General features: G+C 33.7%; 1 protein-coding gene across 1 annotated transcript in view; it reads right to left on the bottom strand.

Moving 5' to 3' along the window:
- Positions 1-5,629: 5,629 nt before the first annotated feature.
- The window catches only part of LOC123551141 (transportin-3-like), a 39,313-nt gene continuing 17,975 nt past the window's right edge, over positions 5,630-26,967 (bottom strand). The window contains 16 exon segments of the mRNA XM_053542073.1: positions 5,630-8,939; positions 9,341-9,524; positions 10,633-10,678; positions 10,681-10,757; positions 11,347-11,441; positions 15,639-15,791; positions 16,378-16,438; positions 17,032-17,117; positions 17,850-17,941; positions 18,551-18,742; positions 19,671-19,810; positions 21,471-21,568; positions 22,072-22,179; positions 22,754-22,900; positions 23,711-23,773; positions 26,209-26,284. Coding sequence (XP_053398048.1) covers positions 8,766-8,939; positions 9,341-9,524; positions 10,633-10,678; positions 10,681-10,757; positions 11,347-11,441; positions 15,639-15,791; positions 16,378-16,438; positions 17,032-17,117; positions 17,850-17,941; positions 18,551-18,742; positions 19,671-19,810; positions 21,471-21,568; positions 22,072-22,179; positions 22,754-22,900; positions 23,711-23,773; positions 26,209-26,284 — 1,792 coding nt within the window. The 3' untranslated portion in view covers positions 5,630-8,765.

Raw genomic sequence — 26,967 nt, 5'->3', positions numbered from 1 at the left:
TTATAAACAGCATTTTTGACATACAGACAGACGGATTTACAAACAGACGGACGTGAAAATTGACATCACTTCCTGTAAATGTATCACTTGACTGTAAGGGTAGGTATGAATCAGTTTACGCATAAATATGTATCAAAAATAAGATAAAAAATAACTTTTACTAAAATAGCTATTTGTTTTAATGGCGGCCATTTTGAATGTTCTAAAAATAGAATTCCAAAGAGCTGTGACCTTGGCCCTTACAGCCAAAAGTCTTGTGTTGGTCCAAACTACCTGTGTGCAAAATCTGGTACTTTTGTCCGGTTTGTCTAGATTTTTCAAATTTTATGAAGAATTGGAACTAAGCAGTAGAGTGCCAATTTCGAAAGATCTAGACAGGCTGGACAAAAGTACCAAATTTTGTTAAACGGTAGCTTGGAACAATATAAGACTTTTGGCTGTAAGGGCCAAGGTCACAGCTCTTTGGGATTCTATTTTTAGAACATTCAAAATGGCCGCCATTAAAACAAATAGCTATTCTAGTAAAAGTTAGTTTTTATTTTATTCTTGATACATATTTATGTGTAAACTGATTCATACTTACTCTTAGGGTCAAGTGATGTATTTGCATACAGTTAGGTCATGCTACATAACAGTCTGTCTGTACATTCGTCCGTACGTACGTTAAAAATGTCTTCTTTTTTAAAACCATACGCTTTTACGTACATACATCATAATCCCTGTAATGTGCTGCTTGATCTCGATTGGTCTAGAGGTGATAAATATGTGTAAAGACTTATTTTTGTAGAAGATATGTTCAATTTTTGTTTCGTTCGTCCGTCTGTCTATCTGTCTGTCTGTCTATCGCAAAATCGTGTCCGCTCTGTATTTTAGTCATAACGAGACCACGGTAGCTTGGGACAATATAAGACTTTTGGCTGTAAGGGGCAAGGTCACAACAGCAGCTTGAAACAATATAAGACTTCTGAATGTAAGGGCCAAGGTCACAGCTCTTTGGAATTCTATTTTTAGAACATTTAAAATTGCCGCCATTAAAACAAATAGCTTTTTTAGAAAAATATAATTATTATCTTATTCTTGATACATATTTATGTGTAAACTGATTCATACTTACTCTTATGGTAAAGTGATATATCTGCATAAGGTTAGGTCATTCTACATATCCGTCTGTCTGTACATTCGTCCGTACGTACGTTAAAATGTCTTCTTTTTTAAACCCATACGGTTTTACGCGCATACATAATAAGCCCCGTAATGTGCTACTTGATCTCGATTGATCTAGAGGTGATAACTATGTGTAACCGACTAAAGTTTTGTAGACGATATGTTCCATTTTGTTTCGTTCGTCCGTCTGTCTATAGCAAAATCGTGTCCGCTCTGTATTTGTAGTCACAATGAAACCACATGTGGAACGTAACATCAGTTTAATATTACTGTTGTACATGTAGATCAAATGACATAAAGGTAGCATTTCATGTCCGCTAGTGCCTCAGATAACATGCATATGGCAATTCCATTCATCCTTCTATTGAAATAAAGCTATATTGGGAGACATGGTTCATTTTCATTTATGGTTCTTTTGCATCATATACATGTATCAAATAATAAGCTTTGTTCTTTTGTTTTTGGTAGTTTTGTTCTTTTGTTTTTGGTAGTTTAAGCATCGCATTAACACAACTCTAGATCATACGGTGACTAAATAAGCTTTGTGATTAGCTTTGTAATTCCCATAATAGAACACATATTACATATATTTATTTAAAATCTCTATATTCAAATATTTTTTACTTTGATATAGCTAAGTATCAATATGGTCATATCTATATACTCGTTAAGAAACTATAGGTAAGGGAAGCGGTTGTCTAGAGGTTTAGGTATTGGCAGCTCAACACAGATCATAACTAAGCCTTCTCAAATGACACCAGTGCTCAGTTTTACAGGATTCGAGTGTGGTTCAGATAAGCTTCTAGTTTTTATCACAATTGAGCTTAAAAATAAATTAGTATAAATTAAAAAGCTATAGTTATTCATATAGACAAGAGAGGAATAGATGTCTGCACATGCATTTATTGAACATAATGATTTATTTCTATTTTAAAAGGTCTCTTCTTTTATATAGACATTCTCTTCTGTATGATGATTAAAAGCCAATAGGAGATATAGATAGACATACAATGCTGACACTTATCACTAAAAGCTCCCAAGTAATTATGCTATTTCACTACACATATCATCAGAAGTATATGCACCTTTATGACAGACTCCTTATGAATATATAAACGGAAATACTATGCAACAAAATTGTAAGGCATAATGAAACAGTCAAAGCATTGATTGCAGCATACATGCATTGCCTTTTAAATAGTTTGAAATTTTCCACTTAGATCAATGACATCAATTCCTTCTTAAACGACGACAGCATGTCTTAATCGATTGAAAACAGTTACAGTATTTACACCAGCAATAAAAGAAATAGAATAAACTAGTTTCCCTTTATCTTCAATATTGATTTAATATGTTTTCATCACACTGGCTTAATATGGCATTGTTCGGGCAATTAGTTAATTTATTTCAAATATACTTAAATTAATGATTGATCTATGCATGTCATTTATAAGCATAGCATTCTTTCTCAACATGTAAAACACATAAGCTGTTATACAATTATCACCATTATATTGATAAATAAAGCAATTTGCAGTTAGTAATGTTATGAAATTACCTTACACCTAATTCTCTAACCTTGAAATAACCCCTAGAATGCAACAGCCCCGTTGACACATAAATAAAAGATAAGAATGGCAATCTCACCATTAAAAACTTTGCCATATACACAGTTGTTTTAGATAATATAGGTACATGTAGTAATTGGTGCTCTCTATATAAGACATTAAGAAATAGGTACATGTAAACATGATTTGAATAGACATTAAGAAAATGTTCCCCACAACCATCTTTAACAGTTGTTCAATATGTCTAAAGTACTTTTCAGTAGGATATTTTGTCACGTCTGTTTAGGTGAACCGTGTTAAAATTCCATAATGTGAAAACCTGATACAGCAACTCTCAAAAAAGAGAATATACATGATAATTACATGGTTGGAAAAGCACTTCTTTCAGTACTGCACATGTATTTAACCTTTTGCATAAAAGGGAGGTTATAAAAAAGAACGGACTCAGTAATGCTTTATACTTTGTGAATCATACTTTAAATACCTTTGAAAAATATGTTATTAATAAAGTATCAAAAAGAAGAATTAACAAGTTATTAATATATTTTATGTTTATAACAGCACATGCGGCAGTCACATAATAAACAAAGCCATTATGGCCCTATAAACAGTTAAAACAAATCATTTTCATACATTTTTTTTTCATTTTTAACCGGGTATTTCAGGAAGAGTCACTTGGATATTCCAAAAGTCATTAGGCATTTAACAATTTATAGAATAAATACTGTCAAAAAATCTTAAAAAAAAACCCCTCAGATTTAGCCAAAACAGCTGTTCTGAAAAATATTAATTTTGCGACGGACGAGCGGACAGACGGACGGAACAAATAATAACATGCTTCACCAAAAAATAGACAGACAGACAGATTTTTTTCAGCTGCACCAATACATAATTAAAGTCAAACTGCACATTACGGGGCCCATCTTATAGTTATAATCACAAGTATACTGTTTTATAAACAGCATTTTGACATACAGACAGACGGATTTACAAACAGACGGACGTGAAAATTGACATCACTTCCTGTAAATGTATCACTTGACTGTAAGGGTAGGTATGAATCAGTTTACGCATAAATATGTATCAAAAATAAGATAAAAAATAACTTTTACTAAAATAGCTATTTGTTTTAATGGCGGCCATTTTGAATGTTCTAAAAATAGAATTCCAAAGAGCTGTGACCTTGGCCCTTACAGCCAAAAGTCTTGTGTTGGTCCAAACTACCTGTGTGCAAAATCTGGTACTTTTGTCCGGTTTGTCTAGATTTTTCAAATTTTATGAAGAATTGGAACTAAGCTATAAAGACCAGATGACATGTTGAACACATCACCTATGCCTGATGGTCAAAGGTCAAGGTCAAAGGTTAGATATTTGGTTTTTGATCCATAACTTCTATGTGCCTGGAAGAGTTTTATTACTAAATGGATTTGATTCAGACTTAAAACAGTTGTTCAACATCATCACCCTTATCATGTGACACAAGGGCCATAACTCTTGCATTAATATTTCATAAATTATGCCCCCCTTTTTACTTAGAATTTCAGGTTACAGTTTTGATACACTTTTACTCTATCTCAATTATTACTAAATGGATTTGATTCAAACTTAAAATAGGTGTTCCACCTTATCACCCATATCATGTGACACAAGGTGCATAACTCTGACACCAATTTTTCATGAATTATGCCCCCTTTTACTTAGAATTTAAGGTTAATTTTGATGCATTTTCACTATATCTCAGTTATTACTAAATGGATTTGATTCAAACTTAAAATAGATGTTCCACCTTATCACCCACATCATGTGACACAAGGTGCAGAACTCTGACACCAATTTTTCATGAATTATGCCCCCTTTTACTTAGAATTTAAGGTTAATTTTGATGCATTTTCACTATATCTCAGTTATTAAGAAATGCATTTGATTCAAACTTGAAGTAGTTTTTCCACATCATTACCTGCATCATATGACACAAGGTGCACAACTCTTGGACCAAAATTTCCTGAATTATGCCCCCTTTTTGCTTAGAATTATACTTACATAGTGTTTTGATACACTTTTACTGTACCTCCATTATTTGATAATTTTTAACACGGACTCGAGCTATTGTGCAATATTCATCCACCATTAGGTCATTAAACACAACAGTGACAGTTCCAGTTTCCTCAGATGTGCCCAGTTTCACTATCCAGTATCGAAATAGCTCCTGTTTTACGTAGTTATAGCCTCTTTTCAACTTAAAATTTGCCAAACTCGTGGTTCCTGGACAGTAACTTGTGAAAGGCTTGACAGATTTACCTGTTTTTGGTATACATGTGTAACATCATAAAATAAAGGTTAAGTTCGACTTTGGCTACAAATCACCAATTTTTTTATGTTGTTATGGCCCTTTTCCAACTTAAAATTTGCCAAACTCATGGTTGCCGGACAATAACTCACGAAAGGCTTGACAGTTTAAGATAAATTTTGGTACACAGGTGTAACATCATAAAATACAGGTAAAGTTCAATTTAAATTGCACCTTCTTGTGGCCACGTCTTTCTTATGGTTGCCATTCTTCTGTGACAAGACCGTATTGTGGGGGTATTCGTCAGTTAACAGTTCTAGTTAACACTGGTGGCCCCTATGTGCAACCAAGTGGAACTGTGTGAACAAATTTGGAAGAGGACCAACCAACTTCCACAAAATGGTTTAAAGAAAAGTGTCGACAGTGAGTGATCAAGATAGCTCACCACCAGTATTAACAAAGTGCTTTTGGGTGAGCTAAAAATCTATGTTTTGCTTTGAGCAATGTGCGCTCTTTTCTTCTGAATTATAATATTGCTCAGTATCTCTGCTGCAGCAGTGGGCCATATTTCACAATACAAAAATAACCTACATAAACAACAAAGTTGATGGAGATTTTTTTTCACTTTATATTAAAAATATGACATTATCACAATACTGTCATACTGCTGTATTGTTAACATGATTTTGTAAAAAACAAAATAAGCATATAAAACAAACTAAAAAGATTTATACATAATTGTTACATAATTAAAATAGCACACTGATAATTTACATTATCTTTATACATATGCTACAAGGTAACTGTCAGTTGTTTAGAAAAAAGCCTACTGTTTCTAGATGTCATGTCTTTTTCTGTTGAAAAATAAAATATTGAGAACATTTTCTCACAATGCCAAAAAGACTTGCATCAAACTCCCGTAACTTTTTTTTTCTTTTTCAATTTTCAGCTTTCCTTTAAGTTTGAATCACAATCCACAAGACTCGATGTTGACCTCCAAAAGCAAAATCAGTTCACGTTACATTTTGATGAAACATTTATTTTATCAAGTCTATAAGAAGGTCAAGGTAATCTAACAGCTTTTTCGATTTTCAGTTTTGATTTGTTTGAATCTCCACTCACAAGAATCGAAGCTAACCGTCAGAATCAAAAACCAAATTGCGTTTACGTTACACTCAGATGGAACATTTATCAAGTCTATAAGACAGTTCAGGTCATCTGACAACTTGCCAAGTCCCCTAGGTAAAATACTGTTTAAGCAGGGGCCTCTGTAATTTAGCCAGCCTGAAGTAGGTACCAGAACGCAAACAGGCATATACCAACAACAGTTAACAATTATGTCAAAAATTGAGACCACTTATATAGCTGCTATGGTTAAATTGTTCTTTATGGCTATTAATCATGGCAAATTTTGAAGTTCTGCTACTCACAAGCCCACCAAAGTACGTCTTTTCCTGTTTAGACTTGATATGAATTCATTTTTTATTTCACAAACCTAAAAAGGGCGTGTTTTCCTCTCTGGACTGTATATGAACATAATTATTCTTTTTTTTTTTTAACTGAGTAAAAATATACTGTGTATGCTTTGTACATATTTTGAATATTTGGGAAGACAAACTGTTTGGTTTATTAGGAAAAAGGAACATCCAACTTTATCAACCACTTTAAATCACCAAAGGAAAAAATCGGCAAGACTTTCAAATGAAAATACATGAGACCTTACAGCACACTACTACTGCAAAAGGCAAAAACAAAAAGGCTGAAATGATGCAGTTTATACACATTAAAAAAATGCATCTCTATGTCTTTGTACACTGGATTAGAATTTACATGTCCATATTAGGAACATTATATATTTCATTTACACTATGAATAAAATTTACAGGTGTATATTACAAGTTTTACTTCTGACACAAATGTTATACATTCAAACTAAAACTGTTTACTTCCAGCATACCAAGAAAAAAATAACAAGTTTTAATCATCACCTAGCTGTGTATAAAGCCCTAAAGGAAATAAAATAATGCCAACATGCTACAGTAACACGTACGTAAAACAATAATTTTTGTGTGGTTACTTAAGAAAATTTTCTAATAACAAAATAAGTCTAAAATATTTGGAAGAATTTTAAAATCTGACTAGCAACCCTTCTGAATACCATGGTATGCGAAAATATGACAATCGCATGAAAAGTATCATTTTAAAAAGTAAATATATTGTTCACTGCTTTATCAGTATTTAATACAGAAATATAGGACTTTAAAGAAATATCAATTAACTATTTTTTCCAAGAATGGAAAACACAGTAACTGTGGAATATATTTCCAACGATTTCAAAGTTCTTGCCCTGCACAAAACTTCTATGTTCTATTTTCATTTTGCAGCAAAAAATGTTTTTATTTCACCCATTTAATAAACAGTACATTGCAGAAAGTATGACTCCAAATTAATTAACTATTCCTGAACAGATAATTTAAAAACTTTGCATACATTTAAAGTGAAAGGAATGCCTGACAATAGGTTAATTTCATTTAAAAGTCAACCCCTCAGCCTTTCACAACGCTGAAAGAATTTTTAAAATTGGACCACTATAGAAAAAGAAATGGCAGTTTGAAATTTAAGAAAATGTCCAATCATGGAGGCAGCCATTTTAGTGTGTTTATGACTGGAATTCTTTATTTAGCAAAAACCTTTTAAATAGATTAATATCGTATGTTTCTTGAGAGTGAGATGTAAAACATGGTAATTTCTTGCATTATAACTGGAAAAATAGAGAAATAAATTTACAGAAATAATTAAATTTAGTTCAAATATGTATCTAGAAATGTAATAAATCCACCATTTTGTTTCTTGTTGTCATGGAATCAAAATGGCGGCAATTTTATCAAATATTAAAATGTTCATAACTTTTTCATTTGTAAGATGATTTTGAAAATTCTTTCACTTCTTTAAATGATTAAAGAAATCCTAGCAGACAGAATTAACGCAAGAACATCATTGCATTTCCCTTTAATCTTTCAACATTTCAGCAACCTAACTATAGTTCGGCGATATATGACCATTTTGTCTCGATTCGCCGTAAAACCCAACTCACTCACTCACTCACCTAACTATAGTTGTTCCACACCTTTCTCCACCTCCTTCTTTCCTTTTGTTACTATATTTAAGAGCAGTTAATAAATCCTACTTCAGAGAAATATGATTTTAAAGAGTCAGTCTATTAAATAGAAAGCTAGTTTCATTAGTCTTCAATGGCTATCCTGGCAGTGCTGTTTTTTCTCCTAAATTCATTATCACTGTTGCTCAGTTACAAAATATTTTATTACCATCAGCTTGTACAAATTTTATTCACAAACTATCAAATTAACTTGTTAACATCTTAAATAGTTATAGAAACATCCTTTAAGGTCTGCTTATTGTGAAGTAAAAGCAGGTACAATTACTGTATTCAAAGCTTACAAGTTTTTAAAAATGAAACTTCTAAAATCGGAAAAAAGTGTGTCATTAGGGTAGATTTCTAGATAAAAGATACATTAGCTTGGTAGTGTAAAAAGCACATGCATTCTGCCTTTTATGCCTAAATAAATACATGTAGGACCCTCGCTCTCATGCCACAGAATGGCAATATAGATAATGCCCATACCAGAAGGGTCTAAACCTATTCTTGATTTTTTTTCACTCTTTAAATCTCATTTATACATTAAAACAACCATTTAGTTAAAAGAGCTAATTTTTTGTTATCACTTTCATCTATATAGACGTGCAAATTCTCTTAAAGCGTCTGAGATTGGTGTCACTTTTTCTGCACTAGTCACTGCTTTATGAAAGTCTGTTAATTGTTTATGCGTAACTGTTATTGCACCTCCGGTAGCTTCTGTCGGCAAGGCTTTTAATACATGCTCCAACCATACACAGAATGTCTGAAATATAAATAAAATACTTACAATAGACTTAAGCCAGTATTCCACGTCTTTATGTAACATTTTAAAAAATAACTTTTCTTTAAACCCCCCCCCTCACTTTTCTTACAGTTATGTTTTCTAAATTCCCCCCCCCCCTCCCCCTATTTTTCATCATGCAATTAATGTATGAAGAATATATGCAAAATGTGAATTTCTGCCAACTAGATCCAGATATTAAATTCAACATAACACCTGCGTAAACACAACAACAACTATATCATAAACAGTCAAAACATTTTGCTGGTGACACACTTTGTAAGTAAATAAGCAGAATTTCAGCACAGGATGGATGGAATTTTTTTTTTTTAAGTCTTGGCACAATATTGCTAAGAATATGTAACTTGAGTATTATTACTTACTGGTCTGTCTACTAGCATCAGCTCATACAGGACGTCACTGATGTCAGCTGACATGTATGTAGGCAGGCAAAACACAATTGAATGTATTAAGGAATGCACCAATGCCTGCCCATGTTCATGTAGTAGTGTTTTCACTAAAGTACTTCTGCTTTCAAAGTCCTCACGCTCTGTAACAGAAAGTAGACTGTAAATTACATGTGTATATCTGTGTTCTGTCAGTTTTGTAAGTCAATCAACATAATTTAAGTTTATGGCAACTTCCACTTTTTTATGGAAGAGTATCCCAGGTTCCCCACATGCCAAATTTTATCATAGAACACGACCGTTGTCAAGCAAGAGATGAATAGCTTCCTATCAGATGACTGGAATATGCTCAACACCTGCGACACTGTTGGAGGTCAAATGATTTGATCAAGTTTAAAACCATTGCTACGGATGACCCCAACATTGATAAAATACTGACTGTTAAAGGGGCATCAATCTGCATCAATGACAACAGCTGAAAGAGTTTAAGTTTGGAGAAACGTCTGACTGCTTAATGATGATATAAGTGTCTCTAAGTCTACAGATTAACAATGTTTATTCAGTCAGGGTATACAGTTTAAAACCCATCGGTTAATGCTTAAACTTTCGTAACTTGTTTACAGTATCATAAAATATTACAAAGCCACCTGGCAATTCCTATTTGAAGAGCTAATGCTTATTTCTGAATCCTTGACCTTTTACTTCCATCTATGCAGTTTAAATGTTTAACGACAAGCGATAAAGTTTTAATGCAAACATTAATTTTCTAAATACTCTTAATATCCATTATGCTCATCAAGCATGCTCAGACTAAAGGATTTGATTAACCACAGGTTGCTACAATTTCACTTAAGTCACTTTTTCGAGAAGCAAAAAGACTTTTTTTGGAAAACTTACCTGAGTAACTAAATTTAAACTACGCGTAAAAAGTGCTGAAAAAGTATACAGAAATAGTTACATATTTTAAAACATTACACTCCGGCTAATGTTGAAAAAGTATAATTGCTTCATATTACATTTTCATATGATTAAATATTAGCTTCAATAAAAATATGAATGAAAATTGCCATCACGAGACAAGATTTTATGCTTTTTAAATTCCTTTTCAAGAATTAGTGACTTTTATCTCTTTTAGAATAAGATATATTATTTTGTAAATACTTTTATGCTCATTACTTGCAGTCATAGAATAAATTATATTACATAATTATACATACAATATAACAACAGAATAGAACTACTGACATCTTTAGAAGAGTGCCTTTAACAAATTAGTTATAAATTTCATCAAAACATTTGCATCCTGTGGCGACGTGCGAGGAGGCTATTGCACACTAATACCGGCTTTATTGCTACACTCTGTAGGAATGGCAATGGAGCCCGCTGGATAAATCTGTTTGAAAACATCAACACTTCTCTTTAGTAATATCAAATCCTATTTTAGCCAGTGGCATAGTGGTGTTCATGGTAAAAACATATTTCACAATTTTTTCAAATACTTTTAAAAAGAAATGTTTTATTCAAATTATGTCATACTTTTGTACATTAAAGTTACAAGTTTATGATTGTTCTTCAGCAAAAAGACTAAAACAAAGGTATCAAAAATTGCAACAGCTAGAAAAATGAGCAAATCAGTTAAATTTGTTCAAATATAATTATATATGCTAGTCTGTTTAAGTGTTAACTGTATAGGGCATAACTTGTTCTTAACTGCATCTCAATGTTGCTGGGTTTTAATATCAAATCATTAGCTGTTAGAAGTCATACGACAACTTTCCAGTTTAACGCATATGGACAGTACAAGATGGACGACTTCCTCATATGAATTAGAAAGCAAACCCTGACAATATCTCACCAAACACTGGCAAGGAACAAGTGATTCAACACTAGTAACTGTAACCACTAACCCGGGAGGTAACTATTGTGCAACTTAGTATACACAACATCTAATAGAAAATTAAAAGGGAAGAATATATACTCACCTTAAACTAAGTCTAAATAAATCATCTACAGTATCTGGGTGGTTTCTGAGACCATTTTGTTCTTCTAGCAACTTGAATGTTGGTGGACAAAATGCCTGTCAATTAATAATGACATACAGTAACTACAATAAACATTTGGAGTAACAGATAAATATCTTTCTCAAAATCAAATTATAATTTTATCATTAGAGTATGCGCTTGGCATAACACAGAACAAATCATTTAAAGTTTTCTATTTCAACAATTTAAAAGAAAGGTCAGCAAATCTAAAGGAAAACAGGTTTTTCTACAGAGATATAAGCATGCTTTTGTTTGTTCTGGGTTTAAGTATGTAGTTCTTAATATCAGGTTCATATGATAACAATTATATAACATATTACTATACTGAAATAATAAAACTTCTTTCTGTAACTAACAACACCATAAGACTAGGTCTCAGACTTTTTCTTAAGTAACTTTGGAAAATGCCATGGCCTTTCAAATTGGCTTAATTTGCATGACAGAACTGCCCATTTTGTGATCAGACCATTTATTGATACAGGAACGTCTGCCTTTCAGAGCTCTGATAACAGAGTTCTGTAATAGAGGCCAAAAGCTGATGCCTCAATAAACAGAGCTGTCATAGACAGCCAACTAATATTCGAAATATGTCACAGAACTGAATTATACCAAATGTTAAATATCCAAGAGTTTAAGTTCAAAGGAATATCGGTGGACTTATGCTATAATATTATAACCGAGAAACATGTTAATCAATTAATATCGCATTATTTTGGGTAGTAATTGCATGTAAAACTTTTAAACCAATTTTTAGTCCAAAAGGGAAATTGCAAATAATTAAGATTTAACTTGACCAGTGAGTAGTAATATTAGGAAAGAATAAATAAGTCCAACTATATGCTTTGTATACGATGTACTTGCCGCAAACTACCAAATTTTCTAAGCAATAATTGCCAATACTGCCAGAGTTAGACAGTGAGGAGTAATGCTAGAAAAAGAAAAAAGTCAATCTTATGCCTTTATTATAGTATGTACTTCGCACTTAACCAGTTCCATTCAAAAACATGCAAGTTATGACTTGACCGTGAGTAGGATTGATTGAAAAGAAAATAGTCAATTATAGCCTTGTAATAGCTGTATACTTGCGCAAAACTTACAATTCTAGTCAAAAGGCATAATTTGCCAAATGAAGTCAGAGTTATGGACTTGGTGCTTCACTAGTTTTATACCCGAACATTGAGTTTCAATCATTGCATTATTTGGAGATTAACTTGCATGTAAACTTAACCAGAATTTCTAGTCAAAAGGGGCATAATTTCTCAAAATACTTTAGAGTAGGAACTGACCCAGTAGTGGTATTGACTAGAAAGATAAATAAGTTTCAAGCTATATCCTTAATGTAGTGTATGTACTTGCATCAAACTTACCAGTTGACGCGCGCCGACGCCGACGCCAGTGATAATAGCTAGACTATTCTTCGAATAGTCGAGCTAAAAGAGATCATTATTCCTTAAGTGTGAAATAATGAAAAAAAAGGTTCTTTCATTCGAATTATCTGCCATAATGGAAAGATATTTCCGATCAAGACTTGCGAATCACCTGTAAGTAAAGCCCCGCCTGTGGTTAAGTACTTAGTCTAAACATTCGCTGTTGCTTTGTATATCAATAATCTAAAACTGATCTAGTGACTCTTGACAGTTCAGATATAATCTGAACATATCTAGAGCTGTGTACGTCCTTGGCCAACTCATCCACCAATATTGCTAGGTAGGAAACACGAGTGCGAGTGTACTTGGTACAAATCCCCTCTGTAAATGTAATTTATGTTTTCTAAACTGTGAACATGAATATTATGGGATAATTTTTGGATTCGTGGTGAGTAAATCCACGAATTAACCAATGAAGTAATTCCACCATTTTATGTTCAAAAGTTGAAATCCACGAATTCATATCCCCACGAAAATGCCATTTTGACCAAAACCACGATATTTCATGCCCATGAAATTAAATGATGTTACAGTATATATTATAATTAAATACTGACTTAAATCTAGAAAATCATCATGTATTTGTAACTTGGCTAGATATATAAACTAACTACCTATGTAGAGCTGTAATAACAAATGTTCTAGTAACAGAAATTTGTTAACAAGAGCTGTCGGATGACAGCGCGCTCGACTATTCAAAGAATTGATTGAAGAATGGGGTCAAAATATTTCCATAGATTTTCAGACTAAACAAAAAAATGGATTAAACAAAAAATGTTTCTGTATTTGTGGATTTCGATTAGTCTTGCACTAAATGGCAATGTGTGACCATGATGGCAAATATGTTAAGTTATATGTTAGGCAAAACATGGACTTATATGAAAAATTTAACTAATTTCCAAGTCCAAAAAGGGCTATAATTCAGTCAAAATAGTTGACAGAGTTATGTACTCTTGCCTACAGATGGAAATCATGTTGATAAACTAGTGTTAAAAGTTTCAAAGCCACAGTTCAAATAGTTTTGACAAAACGCTGACTTGTAAGAAAAACTGAACAAATTTGAAAGTCCAAAAAGGGCCATAATTCAGTCAAAATAGTTGTCAGAGTTATGTACTCTTGCCTAGAGATGGAAATCATAATGATAAACAGGTGTTTAAAGTTTAAAAGCCATATGTCAAATAGTCTTGACAAAACATGGACATTTACAAAACAGAACCAGTTTCCAAGTTCAAAAAGGGCCATAATTCAGACAAAAAAGACGAGAGAGTTACGTACTCTTACTATTTATAGAGACTATTATACTGAACAAGATATAAAAGTTTCAAAGCCATATGTCAAACACTTTACACAAAATATAAACTGGTACGAAAAACTTAACCAAGATTTCTAAGTCAAAAGGGGCCATAATTCAGTCAAAATGCTTGATGGAGTTATGTACTCTTGCCTACAACTGGATATTGTGATGGTAAACAAGTGTCTAAAGTTTCAAAGCTTTATCTCAAAAGACTTTGTCAAAATGTAGACTGGTACGAAAAACTTAACCAAAATTTCTAAGTCAAAAAGGGGCCATAATTCAACCAAAATGCTTGATGGAGTTATGTAGTCTTGCCTTAAACTGGACATGGTGATGGTAAACAAGTGTTGAAAGTTTCAAAGCTTTATCTCAAAAGACTTTGTCAAAATATGAACTGGTACGAAAAACTTAACCAAGATTTCTAAGTCAAAAGGGGCCATAATTCAGTCAAAATGCTTGACAGGGGCCATAATTCAGTCAAAATGCTTGACAGAGTTATGTACTCTTGCCTATAACTGGACATGGTGATGGTAAACAAGTGTTGAAAGTTTCAAAGCTTTATCTCAAAAGACTTTGTCAAAATGTGGACTGGTAAGAAAAACTTAACCAAGATTTCTAAGTCAAAAAGGGGCCATAATTCAACCAAAATGCTTGATGGAGTTATGTAGTCTTGCCTACAACTGGACATGGTGATGGTAAACAAGTGTTGAAAGTTTCAAAGCTTTATCTCGAAAGACTTTGTCTAAATATGAACAGGTACGAAAAACTTAACCAAGATTTCTAAGTCAAAAGGGGCCATAATTCAGTCAAAATTCTTGACAGAGTTATGTACTCTTGCCTATAACTGGACATGGTGATGGTAAACAAGTGTTGAAAGTTTCAAAGCTTTATCTCAAAAGTGTCAAAATGTGGACTGGTACGAAAAACTTAACCAGGGTGTGACGCCGACGCCTACACAGACGCTGTGGTGAGTAGGATAGCTCTACTTATTCTTCGAATAGTCGAGCTAAAAAACATACCTTTTTATATAGTCATACTTATATATGTGTAGTATTTCAAACTTAACTATACACACCAACATGTTTATTCTGTGTATTAATAGATACTTTTAGTAACTGCTATTTTCAATTATGAAATTTGGGCATAATATATCTTCAACATTATGTGGAACACTTGTGAAGCCTTGAAGCTACTTGATAGAGACGCCTCAGAATTAGAAGGGCTTAAGTGGAAAATCGTAGTTTTCGGCAAAACGAAAAAAAATGTCTATGACAGATACGCTCTTCTAATTCAGAGGGCGTAAGTGGACTTTTCTGGTACAAAAATTAAGTGCAGATACGCCCTTCTATTACTATAATTCTGAAAAACCTTTCACTTACCCCCTTTTATTAATGGTAAATTTGGTCAACACAGCAGTTTGTAACAAATTTTTTAGTATTTCCAGGTCCAAAGTTTAAGTCTCTATACTGCTACACACATCCTGTGGCACACTCCTAAATCATAAATTTAGCATAATGACTGACCTGAGGCACTAAAGGTTGAAGCAAAGGTGATGAACTCTTGCCAAGGCACCGGATTGCAAATCTTATACATCTACAACATCTCTCCACTATCCTCACATCTGCCTGGTACTTTGTACATGCTTGAGATAGAACTGGCCAAACCTGAAAATAAAAACTGTGAAGAGACTCAAGGAATTCTAAGTTGATGCCTACCACAATATAAAATGAAGTTGTTCTTTTTTTTTTAGATAAGTGACACACCTGTAGTTATTCTAACAAAACTTAACATTTTTCTCTGCTATATAAACACTTGCAATTTAGGACCAGAACTTGTAAACATTTCATATCCGTGAAGAAAAAAGAAAGTTTAATATAATAGAATGTATATTAACCTCTGGAACAGGGAGATAGCGGCAACATGGTTGTTAAGCTGGACTACTATTTTCGATTCCCGGTCTCAGTGGACAGCTGCAAAGTGTTAAGTACTTGGTGATTTACTTTAACTAGTAGTTTCCAGCTGTATTTTCCTAGACTGGATGTTGAGGAGGTAAATATGACACCTGCCATTTACCAATGCTAAATTAGAAACCTTGGAAACAAAACCTCACACAGGCTCTACAGACATATCAGCAACTAAACACTATGCAGTCTGTTCATACATGGCTTGCTGTTTGTCCAGTTGTTTGTGTAAAGCTGAGAAAATGTCTCGTTCGTATACCACTAACACAACTGTAACTGTAACACATACCTCTTGTATGACTGGTAAACATGGATGGACTTGACCATTGGTCACTGTTGGTGTAGTGTATCTAGAAATAGTGAAGCAAACATAGAAACAACCATAATGTCCTCAAAGCTTTAAAAATGTAACAAACATACAAATGAACCTGCCTAAGCCCCATCTGTATTAAGCAATAACATGCTTTAAGCACACACATCTATTTTAGAACATTTGTCATATGACTAGAAACACCTTGTTTTCGTGTTTTTCATTTCTCCATTTTCATGACAAGTTACATTTTAGATACTGGAAACCTATTTCGCAGCAACATAGTGATAACACTATAAAGTTGATTTTGTATAATGACTGAATATCTTTGATGATGAACTTACATCAAAAATTAGGCGTTGCTTAAAAAACAAGTTCATTAACACTTACCCTGCTAAATTTCCATAATGAACTTGTTCATCTCTCAATTTGGACAGTACCATCAACTGTTAAAAGGGGTGCTTACCAAAAAAGATACTGAATGAATGGTGAACAGTGCAGACCTTGGTCAGACTGCACAGATCATGATCTACACTAGTAGCAAAGGCAGAATCAATCGTGACCAGTATAAGGGTTAAAACTTCCCTTTCAAAACTTTATAAAGACATTTTTTTATACGTAAGTTGGTGTTACCTGAACACAGCAGAGAGTCTATCTAGCCACACTGTAGGATCATCTGTGGCTCCTTGTTTTGGTATATCAGAGCCTTCTGACAATAACTGTAATATAAATACTGTAATATATAATCACTTGCTTTATCAATATAAATGCTTACTCTACAGAGTAAACAAACACTGAAAAATACTTTCTTCCAGCTTATGAATATGCACTTATCTGAGTTATTTCTAACATACATCCATTTCCAATGACTTTTTCCATGTTCCTGATTTTTTTTAAAGTGGCATTATGCACATCTTAGTGCACATAGTGTATTTTTTGGTGAATGTTTTATAAAAGCAATTTTTGGATGCTGTCACAGTGTGCATTTAAATGCATTAAATTAACTATATATGAGTATTTGAAGTTGATGCTTTAGGAATAAAGAAATCAGACTAATAAAATAATAGTTCTTTTCTTCTATCTTCTACGCAGTGATCTCCCTTGTCTATAGGCCGAGATTTCTGAAGTTGAAGGGAAGCAACCCCTGTGTGCAATTTAACTTTTCTTAAAAAGACTGCCCCAGTCAAAATAAGAAAAGTCATATTTGGAAAGTTATTATTTCGTACTGGTAGCAGGAAGAGTTTCGTATATTTAGTTAAAAGCTATAATTTCCTCCACCCTTTTTACACATACATCTATTTCAGCTGAATTTTTACTTGAAAAATGCGCATAATTCCACTTTAATTTGTTAAATGACATCTTCAACCAGATTTTAGTAAGTTATCTTCTGTTTTTTCTATTACTAATGATCAATTTTAACAACATTTATAAGAACACAACTATCACTTCACCTTATTAAGTCCTGTGGTTTGGAAATTGCACAATTTTCGCATGCCTTCTGTACAACTGTCATGTGGTAGAGTTGCTAAAATAGTTGCCACACCTTTAGAGCGAGAAATATTCATTTAATAAAATGCAAGCATATAAAATTTTCAATTCAAACAAGAGCTGTAAACTAGGAATGTCTCCACTAGACAAGGATGTTTCCTGAAGATATTCGTCAGTACATAAATAGGTTACAGCACAATCTGTATGGAAGACTAATTTTCATAGATTTCGAGGTTATGCCAATCAAATCAAAATGAACAGATATAATCAACAGATTTATCACGCCAAAAAACAGCCATTTTATCCAAAACCACAACATCTATAGCCATAATAACTTGTGGTACTTTAAAAAAACTCCTTCTTGATTCACAGGTAATCAGCCATAGAAAAAGACTAAGTTAGAATATTGACACACAGATTTTAGCAAACCTGTATGTCTCTTCCACCATTTTCAGGGAAGAAAAATCTATGAACTGAAAGATGCAATGTCTACACTCTCATAAGTCATAAAGAAAATGTATAGATTCATGTACATAAATAAATAATTAAATACAGGTACCACTAACTACATTTCCAGTAGGAGAACTTAATCAAAATTTTAAAATTTATGTACAATATTACATATTTTTGTTAAATGAATGTACAATGTAATATCAAGGGTAACCTCGTAATAATCCCGTTGCAGCGTCATTAGAGATATTGAAGGTATCAACTGCCTGCGCTATCTGTATCAGTCCATCACAGTGAGATTTCATATGATCTTTACACATTGTAGAGATACTCTGTAGAGCTGTCGCCGCCACTGACGCCAGCCGAGATTCTTGTAGACCTGCCAGCAGGTACTGTAATACTGGGTCTGAAATAGTCAGATAAGTTAAAAGCATGTCAAACTAGTTTTAGATATCATAAAATGAAATATCTCAACTATCATTTCGGTATCAGTTGTAATTTATATGTGATTAAGCCTGATTTTCCCTACATATATTAGCTGAAAAACTTGTTGCTTTTTTGTGCAAGAACTTCCTTTCAAGCAAGCAAGTTTCATTAAAGTAATGAAAACAGTTACACTCCCTAAAAAAAGAAATATAGTTACTTAATCAACCTTTCGTTACAATTCTAAATGTCCTTCAGCAATATATGCTCAGAGAACACATCCCAGAGCTATTATAACAGTAACCCAACTTGGAACCAATAGTTTTGCTAGGCTCAGATCACATAAAGTGCTAAAGTGCAGACTGTGATCTGGCCTGGCAAAACCTGTGAGAGCTGAATTCATCCAACATCAAGTTGTTTTAAAGACCCTTATATACCTCCATATACATTTTAGCCTTAACCCTTACCCTGCTAAATTTCTATAATGAACTTGTCCATCTTTCAATTTGGAAAGTACCATTAACTGTTAAAAGGGGTGCTTACCTAAAAGATACTGACTGAATGGCGAACAGTGCAGATCATGATCAGACTGCATGAATGTGCAGGCTGATCATGATCTACACTGGTCGCAAAGGCAGACTCAATCGTGTCCAGCAATGGTAAGGGTCAAATAACTAAATTCGCTTTAAAAAAAAAAAACCCAACAAATTACTGACTTCCCTGACCAAGAAAAGGTTATGAAAACAGACCAAGCACAGGCAAAATTCTGAATCAGATTTCCACCTTCTGAAATAAGAATTTCTGATTTTGGTCAGTATCTATATATTTAGTAGATACAAACCTTATTTTTCACAGAATATTTGTAGGTAAATAATCAACAGTTATCTCACATCAAAATTGTAAACATTTACCGATTACTTGTGAGTGACTATCAATCCATTCACATAATTCACCGAGCAACTGTAGAGTTGTGTAGCGTACTGCAATATGGGCAGTGGATGGTATAGATAACACAGCTTCAACAACTTGCGGTACTACATCATTCTCGTCTCTGTAAAACACACAAACAAGGAGATTTATTCCCAATTCCAACATTTAATTAAAGATACATCTGCAGGTTCCATTGTCCACCTCTTTTGCACGTTTAATATAATACACTTATAATACAATGGCTTGCCAGTCAATAGTCAAAACTATTTACCCTTGGTCCTCACTGAGTATTAGAGTATATAGACTATTTACCCACAAGCCATTCAATAAATGTTTTATTACATTACTTTTGAAATAGAATTCTGTTTTTCTGCTTAAATTTGGACTTCAGTCCAGCGAATGAGCTGAACTACACAACTGTCAATAACACAAGCTACTGCCTGGCAATTTATATCAAAAGTCATTTAATCAAGGCTCCAGATAATTTTTTTGGCCTTAGCCCTATGAGTATTTACTCATCATAATTTTTGTGAATGAGCAAAATAGTAAAATTTTGAAACTGACTAGGAGTAAACAGAAATCAGTGTTATAACACATTTATTGGGTCGTAACACCCATGAATTCAATTCAACATTCAACTCTTTGCTTCTTTTTTCTCCCTGAGCTTACTTTGGCTTCACACTCGCTACCGAATCCAATAGAATATTCAACATGCCTTTAGCTATGTTTTGGGGATCATTTTTGTTGGTTTAACGTATGTGTAGTGTTTGTTCACTTTTTACATTCTTAGAAAGAGACATTTTTGTTGATTACTCAGTACCGAGAGTTGATATTTTAAATCGACACCACTTTAAAATACACTACCGTATTATCAATATTAAATCCCAGCACACATTGAGTGTATAATATAGTTTAACCTGGTTTACAAAGTACCATTCAATGCATGTGTATGTTCAATGTGGGAGAATTAATGCCGACCTTTGGTCTGTTATGTAAAGCACCCAGACGATTCAGATTTTATTTACGCTAGTAAAAAACAATTGCGTGTGTTTCCGTTATTTCATATTCGTTTTTAAATTATACGCTTAAAAATTATCAGACATGCATACATGCATTATTTCAAAGCGTAATTTAAACTAATACGCATCTTAACTGGAGCCCTGATTTAATAATCCCTTAAAATGCTTGCCAATAATGTTGTTATTGTATATAGCATGGTTTTTTAACTGAACTCGTAATGTAAAACTGAAAATTTGGAAGCTCAAGAATTATTTCATGTTTTGTGTGCATACAATTTCTATTACAATTAACAACATTATTTTCTACTTAAAGCTTAGCCTTACATTTTGAGAAAAAAACTTCAGTAAAAACCAAATCATAGATTAACTTATTGTAACTATTACAACTGACATTTTATATATATTTCTTTTGTTACAGTAACATCGACACAATTTAGGTCAATTTGCGACTCTTCCGGCTTTCAACTGTGCAGGAAACCCACTTTGTGTCCCTTCAGGCATAGCTGTAGGCATGCGCGGAATCATAGGTATAACCACCAACCTTCCATATGCCAGCTGGATGGCTTCCTCAGACGGAGAATTCCACATCCTAAGCAAGATTTGGAACGACAGATCTGTTTTAGGACAAGTGGCTCGAGGTCAGCGACCTTAACCACTCACCCATGGAGGCGCCCGATTTTGAAAAGAGGTGGACAGATTCAAAATATATCACTGAGGCTTCAGAAAAGTACTAATCACACATTACAGCACGGTTATACATACGGGAGAATATTTTTTGCAACTGATGCCATGATGAACAATGAAGCTTCAGAAACATCCCACGTTGTCTCTGATGTTTGGCTTTTTAAATTATGGAACATCTGTAATAAAAAGACAGCAGTGAAATTAATGTATTCAGTCACTTTTTACATTTCCTTTTTTTTTAATTTTGTTTTATCTTTCTGGCACAATTTGACTTGCAAACTTGTTGCCAGGCAAAAATTGTAAGAAAAAAGCACAGCAAAACTACAGATTACTGATGTAACCACACAAAGAATTTTCTATTTATTTTTGTTGGGTTTAACGTCGCACCAACACGATTATCGGTCATATGGCAACTTTCCAGCTTTGATGGTGGAAAAAGACCCCAGCTGCCTGGATTATTTCATCATGAGCGGGCACCAAGATAGAACAACCGACCTTCCGTAAGTCAGCTGGATGGTTTCCTCACATGAAGAATTCAACGCTCGAAGTGAGGCTCGAACCCACATCAGTGAGGGGCAAGTGATTTGAAGTCAGTGACCTTAACCACTTGGCCAAGAAGGCCCCGAACCACACAAAAGAAGCTATTGTATTCTATATAAAAAGATCTATTAAAACTCACATGAGTAAAACAAGTAGAAGAACCAACAATAAATATCACATCTTTTATAAGCTCCGATACTCTGATTCGGAAATCTGCAAAATCATCTGACGGATCTAAAATGCCATCCTGTAATAAAGACAGAACGTAAGTCATACATATCTCTGACTATGCTACATCATTGCAGCTTTTTTGTCTCAATACTTGAAATCTTTCTTATTCAAATGTACTAATGCGTCTATCAGCTATTATGCAGCGTCCATTTTTACTGTTGTCTGTTTCCCTGCATTTTAACGCAACATAAGATGTCATTATATCCATTGTTCATTAATATTATTCCCTCAAGAAGGATGTAGCCGAAGCACTGGAAAATCAGTGACTGCATATTTTCTTCTTGTCGACTAAATTATTGCTTTAAATGCCATTTTTCAAAAGAATTTCAGCTATATATAGTGGTTAATTAATTTGACAAGTGTAGTTGGATTCCATGTTTTATACTAGTAACCTTAGATACACTTCAGTCAGCCGTCTTGGAAAACAAATGACTTGCCCTTGATTTAAACCTTCAGCTTGCAAACACTGCAAGTTTTCTGCATCATTCCACAGGCTAATTTAAAATTTTGAAATTCTCAAACACAAAAGCCCACAAAATGACCATTTTTGGCCAAAACCCATGAAATAAATGACTTCACAGAATACATACATGATCCGGGTCCATCTGACAGTGTTGACATAAGGCAATAATCAGTCTCTGTATATAAGGCTTGAACACATCATTTAATTCTGTCACATTCTTCTGGTATAAATCTTCAGATAATTTATACCAGTAGTTAAAAGTCACTTCAGCCACCTATGTAACAAGTAAACAGTATTGTTAATTAAGAAATAGTAAGTTCCCAAACGTGGTTTATCGTAGAATAATCCGAGTTTTGAGTTCTTATGCGTAAGAATATATCACGAAGGCAGTAGGCCTGAGTGATATACTGTTCGCATAATAACGAAAAACTCTGGTTATTCAATGATTAATCACACTTGGGAACTTATTATTTCGATTCTAACACGACATACTAGTATCAACAGTGTTAGAAAAAAAAAAGGTAACTACTTTTTACGACCGCGCTACGCACCTGGATCAGATGACGTCATTGCACGCGAGTGGTATATTGCAGAATAACCAGAGATAGATTTTGCTCTACATGTATATAGGTTATTTGCTGGTCTTATTAAATTTTCAGTTAAACTTGCTCAAGAGACCATGTCTAGTAAGATACCACTTGCATTAAGCGACCATTTTTTCAGTTCCCCTTTGTGTTGTTAAAAAAAAAAAGAAATTAATATCAAGAGACAACTTTTTGTTAAGAGACCACTTTTGGCCATTCCCTTTGGTGGCCTCTTAATACAAAGTGTACAGTACAATTCTAAAAACAAAATTTAAGTGAAGTTTTCATTTAAGCTTAAACCTTTAATATATTAGATGATAGTCTATATCTGACTAGTAAATTAACAGGATAGTGGCACTTGTAAGATACAGTCTTAACATCCATGATACAGAGAGTTGAAACAACCTTGATTAACCTGTACTAACAGGCACATTCAAACAATTATTTATATAAATCTGCGAATCTTTGAAAAATATACAGATGTGCAAAATTCTCCTTACCTCATACTGGTGGTGTCCTACACACATTAGTAATAATTCTAAAACTTTAAAATCTCCTAGACCCTGAAAACAGAAATTAATATTAACAACCTGGTACATTTCCTTCGAGTTTACAGGCATTTTTGGTGTAGATATAAAAAGAAAATAGCTGCTGGCATATAATTAAAGGGTTACTATAACAGTAGCTTGATTTGGGATGTATTTATCTCTTGTAGATTTTACAAGGACTGATCATATTCAACACTTGAGCGACATAATCCAGATCAAGCTAAGGTTACAGTAATTCCAAGATTATCAAGATGTTCTTTAACTCATAAATTATTTCAGCTGAAATTTTGTGAGAATAACAAGAGGGCCATGATGGCCCTATATCGCTCACCTGTTATCATTGCACTTGAGGACAAGAAGGTCCTCAGAAGAAATATCTAAGTCCACAAAGGACAGGAACAACAAAGAGAAGAAATTTAACCAAAAAGAAAAAAATTCTTACAAGGTACAGATATGTCAAAATACACCTAAAAATTGGAGGTACCATCCATGTTGTACCACAGAAAAGTGGTCTGGGTTTTTCCCTACAGCCAATAATAAAAAAGTTACTAAAAATAAGCTATTTATAGTAATGTAAAAGGGAAGTAATTAAAAAAAAAAATATTGTAAGTGAACAAAAGAAGGATCTGCCAAATAAATCTGTTGACATAAATGAAATTTCAGATCAGTATCTTCATTAGTTACGGAGATATACCCATTTTAATTTGAAATAAAGGGAGGTAATTTGACATAAATCAGTCCATAGTTATCTACCCTGATTGGCTCAGTCCAACTAATGACAATAATGAAATTTCAAATAAGTCCTATAAGTACTTACTGATATAAATCCATTTTGATTACAATCAGGGGAGGTAATCAGATATAAAATAACTCTGGAACCTATGATTGGATCTGATTTGTCATGGAATCCAAGATTTATTGTTGTTGAAGATATTTTGGAAGTTTGTATCAAATAAAACCATAAATGAAGTATCTATTATTATTATTAGAATCTATATGGCTGCAAAAGCCAAAATAGCCAATTTTGGACCTTTAAGGGGCCATAACTCTGGAACCCATGATGGAATCTGGCCAGTTCAAGAAAGGAACCAAGATCTTGTGGTAATACAAGTTGTGTGCAAGTTTGGTTAAAATCAAATCATAAATGAAGCTGCTATTGTGCAGACAAGGTCAAAATAGCTAATTTTGGCCCTTTCAGGGGCCATAACTCTGGAACCCATTAAGGGATCTGGCCGGTTTAAAAAAGGAACCGAAATCTTATGGTGACACAAGTTTTGTGCAAGTTTGATTAAATTCAAATCATAAATGAAGCTGCTATTGTGCAGACAAGATCAAAATAGCTAATTCTGGCCCTTTCAGGGGCCATAACTCTGGAACCCATGACGGAATTTCACCTGTTCAAATAAGGAACCAAGATCTTATAGTGATACAAGTTGTTTGCAAGTTTGGTTAAAATAAAATCATAAATGAAGCTGCTATTGTGCAGACAAGGTTAGAATAGCTAATTCTGGCCCTTTTAGGGGCCAATACTCTGGAACCCATAAAGGGATCTGGCTGGTTCAAGAAAGGAACCAAGATCTTATGGTGACACAAGTTTTGTGTAAGTTTGATTAAATTCAAATCATAAATGAAGCTGCTATTGTGCAGACAAGGTCAAAATAGCTTATTTTGGCCCTTTCAGGGGCCATAACTCTGGAACCCATAATGGGATCTAGCCAGTTCAAGAAAGGAACGGAGATCTCATGGTGATACAAGTTGTGTGCAAGTTTGGTTAAAAGAAAATCATAAATGAAACCACTATCGTGCAGACACGAAATTGTTGACGGACGAAGGGTGATCACAAAAGCTCACCTTGTCACTATGTGACAGGTGAGCTAATAAAAAGTACAGGTATTTCATTCTATTAATAACATCACAAGTTCACAGCATGATATAGTGCTGTAAGTAGCAGCATTTTACTACAATTTTACCATCTATAGTGTTTTTATATTAACAAATATTACTGATAACTCACTGAATTACTTGAATTACAATTACAATTACACAAAGCTTAAAGAATTTTCTGAATTTCGAAACGTGAGCCTTTTAAATGTATCAAACTGATTTCAGAACTGTTGGTCATACTTTTACCAACACAAAAGAATATGATATGCATGTAAACCAAACATTCACATCAACACAATATAGTTCATACAGTGACTTGTAAAGCTTATTGAATAAAGGAAGACCCCCCACCCCCAGTGACCTTTCCAGCATCATTTCAGGCATGGGTGGGCAACACGGCAGAACCACCGCTCTTCCAAAAACAAGATGGATAGCTTCCTCACTTGAAGAATTCTACACCACAAGTGAGGTTTTTAACCCACATATGTGAGTGGCAAGTGAATTGATGTCCGTAACCTTAACCATCAGTCAACAGAGACCCCTACAAAAAGAAGCAAAAAGCATACCTGATTTGGTTTTTCTACAATAACTTCTAAAAAGGATTCAGCCATTTCTGTGAATATTCTACAGTAGTTTAAAGATCTGAAATAAAATGTTACAAATTAGCAAGACTATTGACTATCTAACTACATGTAGAAATATGAATGACACAACCTCAAAGTCAAAAATATGAAAAAATCTAAATCCAATAATTGGCCAATTTAAGTTCAGAATTAGTTACCCATCTAGTTGAAAAGGGAGAGCGCAGATCTACTAACCCAGGGTGGTGAGCCTGATCTATGGGCGAGGTGTATATATTGTCAGTGGCAATTGATAAAAGACACTGTGTCCGAAATCATTTGTCCTCTGGTTCTGATTCATGTGGAGAAGTTGGCAGTTACTTGCAAAGAACAGGCTATGGCTAGTAAAGAAATCCAGGAAAACTGGCTAGGTTAACTGCCCACAATTATATGACTGACTGAAATACCATTGAAAAATGGCACTTTAACCAAAGCAACCGAACAAACAAGTTCAGAAGTACTAAGAACTTGAAGAAATAATCACATTTTGTGATTAACCTGTAACATCACACAGTTTATCTACTCTGAAGAAAGGTTCTATGCATTCTACATAAAGAAATGCACTCGCTGAGCAATTTAGAAACATGTTTGACTAACATTGCTAATTAATGTTAGAAACATCAAGCAAATTAAAATTGTTAGCTTATATGTTAGATTGAAATATACCCAGTGTTCCATACCAGGCAAGACTTTAGATCAAAAGTG

Source organism: Mercenaria mercenaria, chromosome 4 (assembly GCF_021730395.1).
Source record: "Mercenaria mercenaria strain notata chromosome 4, MADL_Memer_1, whole genome shotgun sequence".
NCBI lineage: Eukaryota > Metazoa > Mollusca > Bivalvia > Venerida > Veneridae > Mercenaria > Mercenaria mercenaria.
This window is presented reverse-complemented; position numbering and strand designations above follow the sequence as displayed.